General features: G+C 35.9%; 1 protein-coding gene across 2 annotated transcripts in view; it reads right to left on the reverse strand.

Moving 5' to 3' along the window:
• POU6F2 (POU class 6 homeobox 2) overlaps positions 1–19,026 on the reverse strand; it is a 312,059-nt gene that overhangs the window by 47,174 nt on the left and 245,859 nt on the right. For both annotated transcript variants that reach the window (XM_041464251.1, XM_041464253.1), the window contains exon 6: positions 5,775–5,921. In XM_041464251.1, the coding sequence (XP_041320185.1) occupies positions 5,775–5,921 (147 nt within the window). The remainder of the gene's footprint in view (positions 1–5,774; positions 5,922–19,026) is intronic.

Below are 19,026 nucleotides of genomic sequence, written 5' to 3' on the forward strand. Positions count from 1 at the left end.
ATTATTGTTAAGAATTTTGTGAACATTTGGATGTTGTGGGGGCTAAAATATTAGTGGTTACCATGTATTAAAGTTGCATAGCTGAAAGAGAAAGTGAAAACAAGAAAAAGAAAAGAAGGTTAAGAGAAAAGGCTAATGGACATTGAACACCTGAAGAACAGCATGAATTGCACATAATCAGGAAGACTCTAAGATTCTTACACATTACAGGACTTTGAGCCTCCTAGAACTTCTGGAAGAATGAAAAAAACAGAAACAACAACAACAATAAAAAAAAAAAACCCAAAAAACAACAAAACCAACAAACAATCAACCCCCTCCTTTTAAGTGTAGGAGGAATTACAACTTGCTGTCCCAGGGGTAGCTGCCAATTTTCTTGGCTAGTGTTGAAAAGGAAACTAGGTCACATAGAAGTCTCTACACATTTCTTGGAGATGACTGCTAATTGCTCTGAACTTTGAAGTGTGGATATTGAAAAGTTCTTACATCTGTGGTTCTAGAGAATTGAAAGTCTTACTAGTGACTTTGTGTATACATACTCATTTGCTCATCACAGCATACTCTACCAGAAGGAAAATGGAGGAAAAATTGGGGAGCTGAACAAGACCAAGAAGAAAAAGCTACAAAAAACCAAACAAAAAAAAACCAAAAAACAAAACCCACTAGCAAGAAAAAAACCCATCCAATGTATTAGATTCTTTGGTTTTATCTATGCACAAAATCATACTATAGTAATTTAATATATAGTACAGGGATTAACACAAATGGTTTAAATCCCTGCAAAGGTACACATTTCAGTATTGGAATATCTTATTGCTATTTAGTTGAAACAAAAGTTAATAAGTAAGTAAGTAAGTAACTAACTAACAAATTCTGGCTTTCCACTATTTTTTTTCTCACATGTTTAACTAAACTACATTAAAATGTGCCTTAGATTTTAAAAGAGTATTTTCTTTTGGAATGGGGATAGCCCCAACTGAACATCATTGGAATAGAAAGCAAATGCTACAAACACCTTTTTCCACACCATTTTATAACTACCTCACTCCCCAAAAGAAGGTAATGGCCTTGTCTGTGGGAACAAAGAGGTTCTAGTACTGCAGCCTATTAAATATTTTCCAGATTGTGGCCTTGGCCACTTAAGCTAAGACAAGACAGCTGCTCTCCTTAGAATCACAAACTTAATTTGCACATAACTGTTCTTACTTCAGAAAAAAAAGTAGTTACAGAAAACAGTGAAAATAATAGTACCTACATGTAGACTTTAATAGTTGAAAAGACAGAAATTTCCTTCACCAGAAAAGATACTTCAGCACTTTCCAAGCCAGTCCACAATGAGCACAGTGTTATTTTTTTAAAATCCTATGCCTGTTGTTATTGCACATGACATATTACATTGTACTGTACAGTGTGTGGTGATGAGAAATTCTCTGCTTATTTAATTGTGATCCTTCAATGAATTTGAAAGGGAGCACTTTATTTCCATTTCTTTAATTTACTAGTTCTTTGGTTGATGATTTTATTAACTCTTGTATTTGAGAACTGATGCTTAACAAAAAAAGGGGAAGAAAAAAAAGGCCCTTGGCAGTATTGTGAAGGCCTGGAACTGAATAATGCACTTTAATAATGAGGAATAGAGCTATGGCTTTTGCTGATGGCTGTGACCGGCTCTGTGACCTGATTATGTCGCAGAGTGTCAGCAGCCGAGATACTACAAAAGGGAGCGCATCCCATCAAATCTATCTCCATTGTAATCACTTGTGCTGCTGAGAGGCTTGTTAGGAGCAGGGAATCCATCAGGCCTCATTAGCACCGTTTACCATCAAGAAGCTCAAAGAGCAAACGTGTACCCTCTCATCAGAATAATGAGAACCAAAGTACTCCTATTATCTAATTGCATCAACAATGCCTCTCTTGCTATTTAGTTTCCTCAGCTACTTGTGGACTACAATACTCAAAAATTAGTTATTTTTTTGTTAAGTACCAGAGTGGACCTGTGCTTAAGATTTTTCTTATACAGAAGGTTTTCATATCTAAAGAGCAAGGCATGGGCACAATGAAGCCTGGGTTACTTCAGGGGCATTCTTAGATTTTAATGAAACAATCCCAATTAATTCACTGTTCACTTAAAGTGTGGACAATACAATTACACCATACATACTTAGATTTTCCTTATAATCTCACAGGAAACAGACTATTGCCCTATTTATCCACAAGGCAGTTCATCATGCCAACTCTTATCATGTTTCTCTTTTCTTTTATGGTAAAATGTTATTTTGCAACTGCTGAATTTAGTGGTATTTTTCTCTTGTTGGACAATTCCCATCTTTTCAAAAGAGAAATCAAACTTACTCAGTACCCACAGTTAAAATGTATTTGATCCTGCTGAAGTCAAGAGGCATATATGAATGCAACAGATGATAATTAAGAAACCATATTCATCAACCTTGTTTTCATATTTCTGTGGCTCATTTCCTTAAAATATTATGACAACCTCCAAAGCACACATTTCACATACCCAATAAACATAGCAAAACCAACACAAAACTCCTGATTTTTTATTTTGTTTGCAAAACCAGTGTAAAAAAGATATATTGGGTTAAACCTCTGAAGAATCCAAGGGCAGCAATGGCACTAGGGTCCTACTGTAAGGCAGGCTGAAGCTGAATAGGTAGACAGTCTCTCTTTGAAATCTACTGACAGGGTGCAATCTGGCAAACCAGCTGCCCTGGCCTTCCAATTTAAGATATAAAAGCCCAGTGCTGCAAACAGTTCCTGGAAAGTGCTGAGGGCGAACCGAATGTAAGCAGTGTTACATGGGCCAATAGCTCTTCATAATATGCCTCTGAAAATGAAAATTTGATTTAGAGTCCTCTACGTGTACTATATCAAATTAATCTGGTGATCTAATAATATTGTTTCAATGGATTAGATCTCTTGGTTTGATCTTGGGAAGCTCTGGTGATACAGTTTATATTGCCATCCAAAGCAAAAGATGAAAAATAAACATGCTATAACTCTGAATTCAATAATTAATTAAATTAAAAAATGTTATATAAATTTTTGTTAATATATATGATTTTTTAAACTGTAATTGTAAGCACTCCTAGACTATTGGGAATTAAGGCCATGCCATATGTAATTTAAAGGATCATTTCCCTTAAATTTGGCATAGGATCTTGGATTTGACCTAGAGCTTAATGTCTCCAGGGATTACTGATCACCATATATTTAGCTAGACAGATGGACATTTACAAGCCCTGAATTTCTGTAACAGAAACAGCATGTAATTACAAAGATTGCACATATCAACATTTTAGTAACTCATTTAGCTTTATATTTTCAGGAGTGAGTTTTGGGTATCATACTTGTGATTCCTTGAAAGGGAAAATTTTTAAAGGGCGGAATTCTTAACACGTGGTGCAAATCTGGCTCTTTAGTGATTCTAAGCAGATTATTCAGAAATGCAGCATTTCAAATTACTATTCGTTTATGTTCCCAATTTTGAAAAAACATCCTGTAGTTCTTGGTTAGGTGCTATAATTCTATTAATTTGAAGGGAATGTAATTTACTTTCTGGAATGTAGATAAATTATACTGAATAGTCCTGTTTTAAGGCAGGATAAGTGGTCTCTAAGTAATATGAGTTTATGCTGAATATTATAAAACTGTATGCTATATTACACACTTACTGTCAATATTTATCTATATTGTGGCAAGGTCTGCAGTACTGATTATAAACCAAGGAACATTTGCAAAAACAAGCAATAAAAAGAAAACTCTTATTTAAAAAAACCTAGGCAGATAGCTAGATGCAGTAATTTGATTCTGACAATTGTGAAGAGTCTTCCTTTCCTTTCTCTTTCTCTGCAACCTGTGGAATTATTGGTCTTGACTTTATGTCTGGAATAAACAGACGGCCCGAGTGAAACATTAATTCAGTGGTATCTTCTTAGTAGTGGGGTTTTTTTAGGGATGCAATGAATGGTCACACATAGATTATGTTTTCAGTGAAGAACATGTAAAGGAAAAGCTATAAAGAAATTAGTCTACAGTCATAACTTCAGCTCTTACGATGAACATCCTTGGTGTCAAGTGCTTCATATGTAAGTGGCAACTGTGAACCATTTCTGGAGCACAGAGGAGATAGAAACAAGCAGGCTTCTATGTTGGAGCTGATCTGACTATGAGTTATAGGTATTATAACCAACTTTTCTCCCAAACCAATACCCCATCCCTCCAGAAATCTTAATAGGCTTTTGAGAGCCTCCATTTAAAGCTGGCTGCATAAAATGATCCTTTGATGAAAAGGGATTGAAACAAGGGTTAAAGTAGACATTGAAAGGTTATTGTAGAGGGCACATTGTTCATACAATCCTCCTTTAATATGTGTGGTGTGCACCTGCGATAAGATGATTCATTAGATAAGGCCTCACTTTGACAAGCTCCATCGTTCAACCCTCGGGGTAGTGATGGAACAATTCTGCACCCACTCAGTAAATATAACAAGGTCAGCATTTTTTTCCCTGGGACTTGGATGGTGATAGTGAAGCTCAGGAAGCATCTTTGTTTATATGTCCTGTTTAAAAAAACCAGGGGAGGTCCTATAAAGTGTTCAATTTTATTTTTTAATGGGCCAAAATAAAAAACCTCACTCTTGTTCCAATTAACTTGCAGAAAATTACCAGGAGAAGAGCTGCTCTTTTTTTTTTTTTCTCCTCACTAGTAAACAGTAAGAGTAGAAACTAGATTTTAGATTCACATATCAGCTAAACTGCATCATTTCAATAAATGTTTTTCAGGGCCTAACATCCACATAAACACTGTGGCTATCACTGTATGCCCAATTTGTAGAATTTAGAATAATGACATTCAAATGACTCAGTTACCAGTTATATTCATAGATCTGTTGCAGAGAAACAATTGTGTTAGTTTTAGTCCTAATAAATTCAATGAAGGATAAAAGTGGTCACAATCTGAGAGCTGCTTAAATATGGTGCACCAAAGGAATTATTTTTATATATATAAATTCAGATGCATATGTTTCTGCATCATACTAAGACTGAAACTAAAATAGTTTTAACAAATAAACAGCTCCAAAATGTAGGTAATGCACAATCTCTCTCTTAGACACACTAACTCTTAAACAATGTTCAAGTTCCTTTTTGGAAAATTTTCTTTACACCTAAATAATCTTCCAAATTTACATTTACAGGCTGGCATAGTCATTGCAAATTGCTTAACATAGTTAATAAACAAATTAGGAAGCCACTCAGATAACTCCATTCCTGATACTTTATTACAATTTATTTTCCTTTACTAGAAACATTAAATGCCTTTTAAGAAACGATGCAATACAGAAATACCACAGAAATGGAAAAAAGTGAAGCACTGTACCACTTCAGTAAAGGTGTCTGTTATTAGGCGTATGTAAGTGGAAGAAGACAGATGGTATGTTTGTTAAAAATCACAGGGTTGCTAGACTTTTGAAATGGTAAAATAGTAGCAAATGGTATTGCGCTACTGAAATATTTTAAAAGGACTGAAACAAAATAAACCAAACCCTTAGCCTTTTCTAGCTTGAAAACACTCTTTAAGAGTGCCTAACTTCCCCCTGTTTCTCAGACTTTCCATTTCTTACCTTGTCTGGCAAATCAATATTTATTTATCTTCAACATGTGCACTTTTAAATTGCTGTCATACAGGCGGAACTGATTTTTGTCCCAAGATCAGCCTGCCATCAGAATTCACTGTTTGCTCCATCTTCTACTCACCTGTCCTTGTGCATTAGTGACGAGCTGGCCTGTGACCCCCTGAAGACTGGAGAGGGCGTTTCCAAAGGCCTGGGAGTTTGCTATTGAGCCCATGGCTGCTGCTGCTGCAGCTGCTGCTGCTTGACTTGCTAGTGGATTATTAACCAGCTGAAAAAAAAGGAATAAAAGACAATGATAAAACCCATGATAAATATATAATACTAACTGAATAATATAAAAGTGATAGCACAGTAACATTTATGTTATTTTAATGTTTTTTACCCACTTAATTGTGTGTAAAAAATGTCTGCTCCAAGAGCTGAAGTTTGAGAGGTTCTTACTTCTGGGGCTTTGAAAATTAATAGTTTTAAAAAAGGAAGAGGAAATTCCATGTGATGTTGAAGAATGCAATTCCCTTTTTTAACCCTATATTCTCTCCCCTATTTTTTTAAATCTAATTATGCTTGATGTGTTTCTTTAGGCTCAAGTTGCTAATGCCACAGGTGTAGCAGCTTAGTACTACTGTAAAGAGCAATCAGTGAAAGATTAGCACAGGCCTGGGAGTGGAATGTTTACTTGGCGACATTCAGAACAGAAACTATTTTACTGATGACCTCAAACCCAAGAGAAATCTGCAAATCCTTTTAATTTTTATCATTAAATAATTGGTCTCAATATCTAGATAAATCACATTAGAAGACTCAACCTTGTAAGGGAGGTCAGTAGATTTCAAGTAAAAAGTCAAAATTCATTTGCAAAATATGATACTAAGCAACATGCTGCTTCTCAAATGTGAATGATTAGTTCTAGGACTCATACATTTTCAGGAAATAATTTGTATTGTCTGCTTTATTCAATTCTACCTGAATGCATCATAGAAAGCATAGAACATGGTCATGGCTTTCACCTTAAGACTAGGGGAATCCCATGGAGGAGCAGTCCTATCAACTCCTTTGCTTATCAAGCATACAAAATGTGTGCTCCTCTGTCAGAATCAAAAGTTGTCTTGGACATGGCTTTTCCACTGGCTTATTGGGAAGTTTCTGTTTTCTTATCCTTTTCTGAGAAAGGACAAATGAACCAAGCACACAGGGATAACAGTAAAAAAAACCAAAAACACTGTGAAACATCGTCACTTGGACAGCTGTCTTGAGAGCAATTAAACTGAGTTCAAAAGGCTGAAAATACATTTTAGAGTGGCTTTGCCTCCTAAGAATCATTGCATTATAGCAGAACTTGCAAAATATGCATTAGCAGGGTAGAGCAGCCAGAAGTCTGAGGGACATAATTGTCTAGGAACATTTTTTCTTAGACTGAGATGAAAATGCTAGAGCTAACTCAAAAAAGCTTTATGTTTGAGCTGAAATTAGTAGGAGTTCTAAGTCCTAAGATGATGAGTAAATTATCTATCTTTTAGAAATGGAGAGTCACAAGCAGTGGTAAGGGAGACAGGCTCTGCTTCAAAATAGGTTATAAAAAATTAATCAGTGATTAGTAGATGTTTCAAACATGTTACAGATATGAGTAGTGTGTATGTTATAGACGTTTAGAAGCCCATCAATAGAAGACGTCAGATATGGTTATAATCTATGCTTATAAGAAACCTACTTGTCTGTTGGACATTGCAAAATCTACAATTGATTGGTCATACATTAAAACATCTATTAATCATTCATTAGCCTCTCATGAAGTATTTATAAATGCAACCTTGATATAAAGCGTTGCTTAAAGGGGTGCCTTGGGCATATCCAATCCCTCTAGAAATTGTAAAGTAAATAACTAAATAAAGATTAGTAGCAATGCCAGACAGAAAAGATGACATTGTTTGGAGGAATATTTTGATTTGGAAAAAAGTGTTATATGAATCTCTAAAAGCAGTTCACAGCACTCCATGGCATGAAAATCAAGCAGGAATAAAACACAAAAGGGGAAAACTGCAATGCATGCTTGATTAGCAGTCCTGATGAGCTGAGCTGTGACGAGATCCAGTACAATGACCAAAGTGAAGCTCAGTCCTTGAATGCAGGCTACAAGAAATTCCACTGACTGCACAAAGATGTGAGTGCAAAGGTAGCTGATGCACTCTTCAGTCCTTTGGGTGGTGGTGCCTGAGCATGGCAGTGTAATGCCAGAGAACAATACAAGTAAACTGGTTGGTTTTCTGCTCAAAACAGTGCCATTTCTTTATTGTCTGAATCAGAAGTTAGCAAAGGCTGCCTTTTTTTACACAGCACTTTGTTGGCAGTACTGGGACTTGAAGAAATTCTCTTATAGCTGTAAATACTTGGAGAAGAAAGGGGCAGCAGCAAGAGTATAAGACTTTACAATCTTATTAGCAACCCACAAATTACTGAACCTCTGATCCTACAGCATCTGACTGCAGGTATAAATGATAATCTTTTGACAGTTACTCAAAATCAGTTAATAAACTACACTAGCTGTTATATTCAGGGCTTCAGAGGTGTGTAAGATCAGCTGCTTGGGAAGCATAAATTAGCCTTGTGAATCTGGAAACTACAAAAAGTTAAAACCTTCTAAAAATCAGACTATCACCTTCTAGAATATCTTTTCCATTTTTCTTGCACTGGTTTTCAAAAAATGCACATTTTCAAATACAACAATAAAATGTAATTACAACAAACCCTGGAGACACTCAGGATTGCTTTTAGTTGCATCACAGAGATAAGCTACTTATTAAAAATGACAGCAGAGGCTGTGATATGCATAGGTACCCTGCATAGTACCATGTTCCAGGAAAAAATACAGGGAATGGGCCAAATCGCAGGGTAAGAGACTTCAAAGTGCATACGAGACCACCCCTAACTATTCATAAGTCTGATTAAAAAGGAGAGGATGCATTTTTCTTTGAGTCCATTGGGGAGCTGTTGACTGCAAGTTACGCTCTATTCAATTGACCCCTTTTATCTTGCGTGCAAACTGGGGATGAAGAAATACATCTCATTTCATTACATCTGGACACCAAGATAACAATTTGAGTCTTTCTTTTATTCAAAAAATAAGATCTCTAGCTTGAGAGGTTTATGCAATTTCTCAGTGAAGGTTGGATCCCTAAGAATGCATGTTGGAAATATTGGAAATACATTGTGAAAAATCTCAAAAAGGGCTCTTCTTACTTTGTTCCTGAATTTAAATAATGATTTAATTTGGAAGGCTGAGAAATTTAGAGCTGTCGATTCCAGTGCCCAAATCTCTTCTCCAACCCAAACCACCAGCCATAAGAGTAGATAATAGAAATCTTTGTTTAAAGTGACAGGCCAGCCCTCTTAATGACACCTCTGCTAATAACATGATTATATGAGGAAGCAAATTTTATTAGGAAGAATCTTCAATAACTGAGTAGGTTTAGTACATTTTTCTGAATTTCCAAAGCTGAACTATTAAATGTAAAGCATATAAACATTGTCTACTCTAAGTCAGTAAATACAGAAGACATTCCAGTGTAGCAAACAGAATTCACACAAAAACAAATCTGAGAAATTCTGGTGAATGAAAGAGGCACTAACAAGATCCTAAAACTGTGCCATGTGAAGTGAGTGTTTCTATGGTTAACACATAGTCTTCAAAAAAAAACAAATTTGAAGAAAAATGTGTTAGAGCAAATGCTGCAAGCAGCTTTCTTGAGAGCCACAAATACTTTTTTTTTTTGGAATAATACCATCTTCCTCTTTATTTTGAAAACTAACATAGTGTTTCATAGGAGTTGCTGTGAGATACGGATCAAGCATTCATCTATTGTTGAATACAAGATCAGATGTGATAACCGACACAGAAGGTAGGTACTTTCCTTTGTAAAAGGCACGTCCTACTGAACTTTCAGTCTCCTGGTCTAGAAATCAAAGAGCCAGTTTTAGTCATTACAACATAATTCAGTCAACAAATGCAAAGAGAAAAACCAAACAGTTTTACTAGTGAAAAGTCAAGACATTTCAGGATGTCAGAGCATCACATGAAAAAATGGGCATGTAACCTGAAAGGTAAAGTCACTTTATGCCATGCTAGTATATAGATCTCATGTGTTTTCCAAAGCACTTGTGGTGGAGGCTGCCTAAAGACATGCTGCTATCTGAATGCAGCAATGGAGAATTTGAAGGACATATTGCAGAGTAACTTCAGGCATAACTTCATTTTATAAAATAGTATTAGTGTTTTTCACAAAGACTGTTAAAAATCAAATTTCTGGATATCTCCTAGTGATGGAATTAGTGTAAAAACTATTATATTTGATTAGGGGCCAACAGATCCTCAGTCTCTTACCTTCTCTGACAAACTCTTCTGTAGGGAGCATCACACTACTAGATTAGCTGCTGAGATTATTTGCTCAAACCCATGCTTTTCAAGTGAAAACAAATCTCTCTAAGTTGAGAAGAATTCAGCAATGGCTCTCAGTGAGAAACACATGACATTTTTCTTTTCTACCTGTAATGAGTGAAAGTTTTATCCACAGAAATGAATTTTTTTAACAGCATGGCATGTGTTTTTGTAGGAATTTTTAGACAAGAATCTATCTGAATTTTATCGTGTTTAGCTGATGAAAGAATTGTAGGTTAAATTATAGTGGGATTTATTCCCATTTTTTCTCAGTGGCTTTTGAGATAAATTTTGTGTAGTAGTCACTGGACCTTAAGGGAAAAGACTGTTTCATACTTAGCACAGCCTCCTGAGGATATTCTGATACCTTTTTTGTTACAGTGACTAGCATTATCATCTGTACTGGGTGTAGATGGAAAGGTTTTGGTAGTGAAGCGGCTGCAGAGGAGGAAGATAAAAAAAAAGAAGTGAACAAAACAAAGGGAAGGGCAAGGTCAGAGAAAGGAAAAAAGAGTCCCCACTGCAGCCCTTGGAGGACCCTAGAGTAGGCAAATGGAAATTTCCTGATGAGAACTGTGGTCCCTGGAGCGCCTGTGCAGGAGCAGGAGGAAAGTGTGAAGAGAAAGGAGCTAGAGAGGGGAACTAACTGCCTATAGCTCCCCATTGAGAATGGGTAGAAAAGTCAGGAGTGAAAGAGTGAAGTCTGGGAGAGTGGGGAGAAAAATTGTTTTAATACTTGTCTTTGTTTCTCACTTAAATGGCACTATATTGAAGTTGATTCTCCTCAAGTTAATCTGTTTTGCCCCCAACACTGATTGGCAAGCAGTCCCTCTTGACCCATGAGCTTTCTCATCCTGCTTCCCCCCCGCCCCGTCCCACTGAGGCAGTGAGTGAGTGGCTGGGTGGGCGTTGCTAACCCACCACACCACTGCACTGCAGTAACTGGAAACCATATATTGCAACAAAAATACTCAAGTGTTTTCAATACCTTGATAACATAGAAGCAGAACATTTCAACCTAGATACCCATATGCTTGATTTCTAAACATGAATGAATTGAGACAGAAGTGCAATTTCCCTGAAAGTCCCCATTAGCTCTTCTGGCAAATTCTTTACACAGTGTTAATGCTTATATTCCTAATTGTTTTCAATATGTATATATACCTAGTATCAGTCGATAGCTCCCTGAACTTACATAAAATCTCATGGTCCCAGAAGGAATTTAAAAAACCACACTGGAAAGACTGCTTCAATTGAATCCTTTGAAAGCACGTAGATATACCAGCAATAAGTACAAAACAAATTGATCATAATAATCAACAAGATCACCACTTAGCACTTATATAGACTTGTCGGTGAGTGAGCTCTGTCAATTTAATTTCTTTTTAGGATTTTAAGTAAAATTAAGTCACATTTTGAAAAATCCTCTGAACACGCAGATCCCAAGAAAGTCAAGAGAGAAGACACAGGCAACATAAACCAAAAGATGTTAATTTCATCCAAACAGATGCCATGAGCAAGCATTTTGGAAACTCTGTCTGGTTTTGTAATTATCACTTAGATTTTTTTTTAATGTTGATCTTTCCCTCCCTCTGTCCCTCCCTCCTTTTTTTGTTTACATAATAGGATAATTACAACATTTAACTTGTAAATGAGCATCAGGGTAAAATGTCTGATAAAATGGCTGTCATAGAGCCTAATCATGCATAACTATTTGAAAACACGCCCAGCGGGCAAATCTCAAATTATGAAAAAAAAATTAAATCTGTAAACATTTAGTTTTTGTACACTGTTGTGATATGATCAACCTACAAAATGTGCAATTTAGTTATAATATCCAGACCCATCCAACAATGTCTGCTTATTTCAAAACTGCACAGATCTAAATTTGCAAATGGTTGTAGATGGTAAGAGTTCCAAATAGGCTGCTTAGACAGACATTTTAGTATATGCACATGGATCAGAAATTTATGTACAGCATACAGTGTAGAGACACAGATATTGAAATATCTGAAAGCACCAACTTGACAGAGACACTTAAAATATCTGGTTCTCACAGATACTTAGTCTGCTCATTATATGCATTTATTGTGCTTGAGTTATTTGCTGTCTAAATCTATGCTGAATTTTCTATCAGAAATAAGCACTGATAGTGGTATCGCTGATGCGACATGACTTGATTCAATGCAAAGCGACGCGACCTGAGGTGATTGGAAGTACGCAGTGCTCATGTGAGCCTTGATATGACATGGATAGAAGAGGATGAACAAAATTTCTTGAAATATCTTTGTAAACAAGGTGCTGCTGGTCAAATTTGAACCAGTCTGAAAACTACAATAAAAACCTGCAAAATTAAAAGGGCATATTTCTTATAGAGCCGTGGCAAAGCAAATAAAGAGCAGACATAATTCCCAGGTCTCTCAGACCAAACTTATGGAGACATGAATAATGAAGAACAGATCAGGCTAACAGTGAGCAGACACCACCCTAGCCAATTTAATTTCTTCTCTATTAGTGACAGATAGAAAAGAAAGGAGAGGAAACTAGAAGAAAGCGATCCTCATCAGGTGTAATCCTACAAGACAAACTAAATTGAAGGTCTCAGCATGTCTGAGGCTGGGTCTTATGTGTTTACAAAAAGAAAGAGTGAATATATTTAAATATATTAAATAACTACAAAATGCAGATGACTGACCACTTTAGCAGCAGGTCAGTACTTACAGACCCTAGACTCCTGTCTTGTAGGTTCCTGACTCTCCACATTTACAACTTACAAGTTTGAAATGTTCCAGATCTATTTAAGATTGCACCCACTGAAAAAGACTTCAGTTAAACAGAGGCATCTTGGTTTTGTCTGATTTATTGTTTTATCTGATTTTTTCTGAGTTACTTTTGTGTTTACATAGTTTTTAAAATATTTGAAACTGTTTCTTTCATGCATGATGCATATGTACTCTAAACAAACAACATCTAAATTAAATTTGGCATCTCTAATAATCATAAATTGTATCAGTACTTATAAAAGAGGAATGAGTACTGAAAAAGTTATTTGTATTCTCTAGTTTTCTGAAGTAGTTTCTGTGTGTTGTAAGAATGAAAGCAAAAAAGTGCTTTCTAAACTTTTGAAAGGGGCTGCAACAGTTCATTTCACATTTATTAGTTTCTTGGTTCCTGTGTTTGTCTATTTTAGAATGATTTATCTGGCTTCTGAAAGATGCTTTCCCTACAAGAAAAATCAGGGTTCCCTCATTGCTAAAAGCCTGGACTCTTATCAAAAGGAAATTGCCATCTGTCTTTTCGGATAACAGCCCAGCACTTGGATCTCAGAAATCTCTGTAGAAAGTGTGTCAACCGTGAGACACACCAAATTAATCTCCTTAATCTAAAGCATTTATTTGCCTTCAATTTGAATTTGTGAATGGCATGTGCACATGTAAATATGACCATTTGCATATATAAATGTTAAAAATGCAATGTGTGGTCACACCATGTTAATATGACACTTCATGTTAAGTATTTGAGAAAATATTTCTGAAAGTCTTGTTCTACAATACAATATGCAGTCTTTGCAGGTATGCCTGGAACTGTTTATTCAAATATTTGTATTAAAAAACAAACTTCGAGGCATAGACCTTGTCTTTTGCCCTTTGAAGAATAAATCCTACTTAATACTTAGGGACACATTGTTAACTGAGAATATATATAAAGCTTCTTTTAAAATTCTGTGTCAGTTGCTCTGCAAAGATCCTAATTTTTGAAGCTGGAAATACATCTGGATACTTTGGTTTATTTGTAATGTAATAGCATCACCATATCATTTTGCTTTCATGTAAGCGAAGTGCTTAACCTTGAATTTTTGTTGACTTGAATGTAAACAAGATCGGATCTAAAACTGTAACTATGTGGAATACTTTTCCTTTCACTACTTTCAGGTCCAAACTGGACCTTACTTGATGCATTGATACACGATACAAAGTTGAAGGACAATACAAATGGCTCCTGAGTGCAGTAGCAGGAGTGCTGTCAAAGGTACAAGTCAGTCCAAAATATGAATCTGGTTCTTAATACAGGTATCTAGAAAGCTGGAAGGATCTAATTCTCTGTGTTTATATCAGTTCACCCCAAAGTCAAAATGACATAAACACCGTAATTGATATAACATGTTTGAGAAGTGCTTTCTCTGTTCTCCAGATTTTATGGAGAACATATGAGATACAAAATCAGTTGTGACACTGATTTTTAATTAGACATTTGAGTTTTGCTGAAACCTCAGTATATAAAATGAGATCTGAAAGTATGAATAAAATTGAAGAAAATATTCATTATGAAAACCTTGACTTTAAACAACATTTCTAATTAAATAAATATGAGATGTGAATGATAGCCACTGAAACAAGTAAGCTGAGTCAAAATCTACAAAAGGGAAGTAAGCATGCAAAAAAGGATGTTGGGGATCCCTCAGCACAATACTGTTAGTTTCCCTGGACACTCTTTTTTTACTTTAGTACAGTTCTGAATGCCCAGTGGTGGACTGGAAGTGAGATTTTGTTTAACCCTTTTGTGTCTGTCAGTGGGAAGGTTACTGCTGTTACTCCTTTTCTAAAGATAGATCAATAAACACCTCTGAACCTCCTTGCATGACCACTATGTGAGCATATTGCATCTCAGATGGTAGCAACCCTCTGCCACATTCATATTTAGATAGCTTACTTTGAGGATAAACATAGTGGAAGACACTAGATAGCACAAGACTGAGTACTGCAATTTAAAGCCCCTGTTTATAATACATACTGTCTTTTTCACCAGCAGTCCTGCTCTGTAGATAAAGTTACATGTAAATTTACACTAGTTGTGTATTTAAGTTGCCAAAAATGGTGCCCTCAATGCAGCTCCTATAGAAGGAGAAAGGTGGAAGGGTTAATATGCAGCCACACATCTAACATATGTTAAATCTGCAGCCACGTGTGTAACTTTTCCGCAGAGAACATCCTCTCCTCCCAGGCCCTTCTGTCCCATTTGCTGTCATCAAGAAACCTGCTCCCAAAAATGAAGTGTAAGTCCTGCCCCAGAAGCAGCACATGCCTGCAGTGTGGGGCTCGGCTGTGCTCAACATCAGTTGGACAATTCCAAATTTAATTTTGTTAATGTTCTTATAAGAGCTATAGAGAATATTTTAAATGTACCAACTGCCTTTAAAGCTTTTTTAATTTGTTTGGTTGGCTTTTGGTGGTTTTTTTTTTTTTTGGGTTTTTTTTTGGTTTTTTTGGGTTTTTTTTTGTTTTGTTTTGTTTTCTTTTCTTTTTTAGCTGTTTTCATAATCCATCCACATCTAACCTTTCGTGTGACTCCTTCCGGGGTTTTTCCTTTTTGGAGTGGGTATAAATTTTTTTGCAGTGATAGAACCCCCTTCTGCTTTTACCTATTTGACTCCTTTTCTCTGATCTCTTATCTCTAGTATAAGCTACTTTGCTCATGTCACTCTGAGTCTGGTCACAAGAGGTTTTCCGCATGGGAGTTCACACTGAACCACAAAAGAAGCAGTAAATCTACTGTATCTGTAATGCTGCCATATTAATTCCTAATCAATTTCAAAGTCATATTTGAAACTCATATATTTCACCTCAGCAAAATCAAAATAACATCAACTTGCCAACAGCAAATGAAACTTGAAAATAATTAAACATATGGGCTAGAAATGTATTTTTTCTGAGGTCTTTGCAATTGTCACTGTGCTAGGCACTATAATTTGATGGCAAGAGGGTATATGAAACTGAGATCCTCTTATAACAAAAGCATAGCTCCATATTGCTTGAGGTAACAGAAGAACTCTCAGATGAATGTGAGTGATGACTGCAAGTAAAAAATGTATAAATTTTTTTCCTGCAAGGATCAGTTCCAAATTTGTTAAAATCTGATGCTGATTCCTACAAAAACTGCTTAGACAGCCTGCATGTAATCCTAATGCAGTCCTGGGTAAATTTGAGAGAGTTTGAGCTAGTGTGTTTTTGTGACACATTTTTCTATTTTTGTAGATAAAGTTGTAGTGTGACCTTATACTACATCTTATGCATGTTATTACATAAAATCACACACCAATATTAATTTATGCCTATGGTGATATTGCTTTACTTTAAACAAAGACATAAAAAAGTTTAGCTCCTATCATCCTCTCTTATTTTTTTGCATGGAGACAGAATGTCAAAAATAATGCCTATGTTATTACTCAATATCTGCTACTGGCTGGATTCATAGCCTGGGGAAAGTCTAATTACCATTTACAATAAATAATTTCCTCCATATTTATTATCAATGGAAATCTACTCATACACATTCAGCCAAAGAATTCTGCTATACAGGCAAAAATATGTACTATCTTTCAACAGCAGCTCAGCTTACAACCTGAATGTCTGTAGCTTTTTCATTAAATTCATTATTGCCTTATTGTACCTAGACTCTTGTTCTTCCATAAGGCACTGTCAATAGACAGACACATGAATTTCTTCATGTTCTAAGTAGTTTCTACTTTTATCTGTTGGCCAGATTCACAAAATATTTATGGGCCCTGTAGCAATTCTTGTGCTTTACAAAACAAGAGATTATTTTGGTGCTAAAAATAACATAAGTTCCAAGTTCTTGGTCTGATTCTGATTTCTTTCTGCCTGAATATAAATCTCATCTAATTTTAATGAGGTCAGCAGAGTTGCAATTATTTAAAACAAAGAAACTATTGTAAGAATCAGTCCCTTCAATTTCTTATAGGATTCAAATCTGCAATAGGGGGGAGGGGGAATGATTCTTTCACTTGAAATACTAGAGTTAGCTAACCACACTGATATTTTATTTAAATCAAATAGTCTCACCAATGGTCTGGGTGAGGTTTTCTGGTTTTGTTTGTTTGTTTGTTTGTTTGGGGGTTTTTAGTGTTGTTTTTTTTTGGGGGGAGGTTCAGGTTTTTTGTTTTGTTTTGTTTTTTGTTTTTTTGCATTTATGCCTCTGTAAACTAGAGAAGCATTGAAGTCATAAGTCAAAACATTGACACCTACAGCTGTGAAACTAATGGATTTTTCTGTTTGTAGACTGAAAAATTTCCCTGAAACACCCTATTCACCCCCTTAAAAACAAAAAAACCAAAAAACCCCAGTAACAAAACACAGTTCAGCAGACCTGGAGTGGGAAAAAATTGAAAATAAATAAATTTCAGGTCACTTGAAACATTCACTTCAGACCAAAATGTTTTCTTGAAAGAAAATGTAAAATGGATCACCCTCGCAGATGGGTGTTATATAAATTGAGTGGAAATACTTGACTTCAAAAAATCATTCTTATATGTCTTTTGTTAATCTCATTCATTTTGGGTTGGGAGGAACATATACATCTACCTAACTATTTGCCAAAATATACCTTTGGAAATGGTGAAGTATGCAGACCTCTTTGCAGTCACCGTCAGTGGAGAGTGCTATTTGTAATACTGTCAGTAAAAGGGATAAGTCAAGGGTCAGAAACGTTTTTGCAGAAAACCTAGTCAGACAGTGCTGCTGTTCTAATGTACCTCCAACATGTCAGAAACTCTAAGGAACTTAGCCTGAGTGCAATTAAGGCAGAACTCTTTCACTATGCCTATCACATTCAGGATACTTGTACAGGCAATAAAGCAAAATCTACCTCTGAGATATAAGGTATGTGCTGTTTGCTTTCCAAACTTAAAGCTGAATATATTCCCTTGAAAAAGAAATTCCACAGAAGGCACTCACATATTAGAAATCATGTCAAGAGAAGAAAGATGAGCAGAAAAGCCTTGGCCTTGTTTTAAGTATGTATTAACCGAACACAAAACAAGGATGCACTTATTCTGTGTTGGATTGTGTCCTCTTTGAACAATGGGAATCAGGAGGCAGGTAACAATCCTAGTTTCACCTCAGAGAGACAGACAAGGACTATGACCTGCAGAAGACCTGGTGATCATCAGCCAGCTAGAAGAGGCAAACAAGCTCAGTAGTCTAAACTAAACCAGAAATGGCTACTTTTGCATGGGTCAAGGAACCAGTTTTTCAGCTGTAGCAGCAAGAAAGCAACTGAGTGTCCTAAAAGAGGGGTTCCTTTCTTTTTCCTGAAGACTACTAGACTGCTGAGCATTGCAGGTTGCTAAGACATCTGAATCAAGATCTTCACGGAAGGAGGGAAAAAGGTCCATTTGCCATGTTCACCTATACTCAAGGTTTCCTTGGCATTTCCAGCTGTGAATCCCATACTAGGGAATATCAGAAGGCTTATTTCCCCCACTGGTCTGACAAAGACATAATTTAAAGCAGATTTACCTGATATACAGCTAGCATACCAAAGTATTTCCTTTGATTTCAAGAAAATTACATTCCTTATTTAAATCAATGCCTATGAAATCAGATCTCTCTCTCTCTCTCTCTCTCTCTCTCTCTTTTGTTCCTAATATTCATCCAAAAATAGCATTGCTCTTAAGAGCCATCAATGCGACAGGTAGAGTCCCACAGAGGTCAGTGTAATTACACCAGTTTAGACCAATGAAAAATTTAGTGCATTGATGATGGCATGTGAAAAATAAATCAGAAACTTTATGGATATTAAAACAGTGTTAAAACAGGGTGTTTTATACAGTAATTATAAGGTTATTTATCAGTAATTCAATCTACCAAGGGCAAAAGTATATCTTTTATTGCTGCCTATGATGGTAATAATTCTCCCTGGCATTTGTAAAACCAACAATAACTTTACATTGATTTTGCTTAAAAGGAAAGTTCAGGGTTAGAAAATAAGTATTTCATGTGGAAACAAGAAAAACTTTCCAAAGTATACGTGATGGAAATAGTAATAATTATATCTGAGAAGGAAGGAAGTCTTGTGATTAAGGTCACTGCGTAGAGACCTAAAAACCTCACCAGGGGTCCAATTCTTCCATATATTTCCATTTCTT

Source organism: Pyrgilauda ruficollis, unplaced genomic scaffold, assembly GCF_017590135.1.
Source record: "Pyrgilauda ruficollis isolate IOZ18807 unplaced genomic scaffold, ASM1759013v1 scaffold176, whole genome shotgun sequence".
In the NCBI taxonomy this organism is placed as follows: Eukaryota; Metazoa; Chordata; class Aves; order Passeriformes; family Passeridae; genus Pyrgilauda; species Pyrgilauda ruficollis.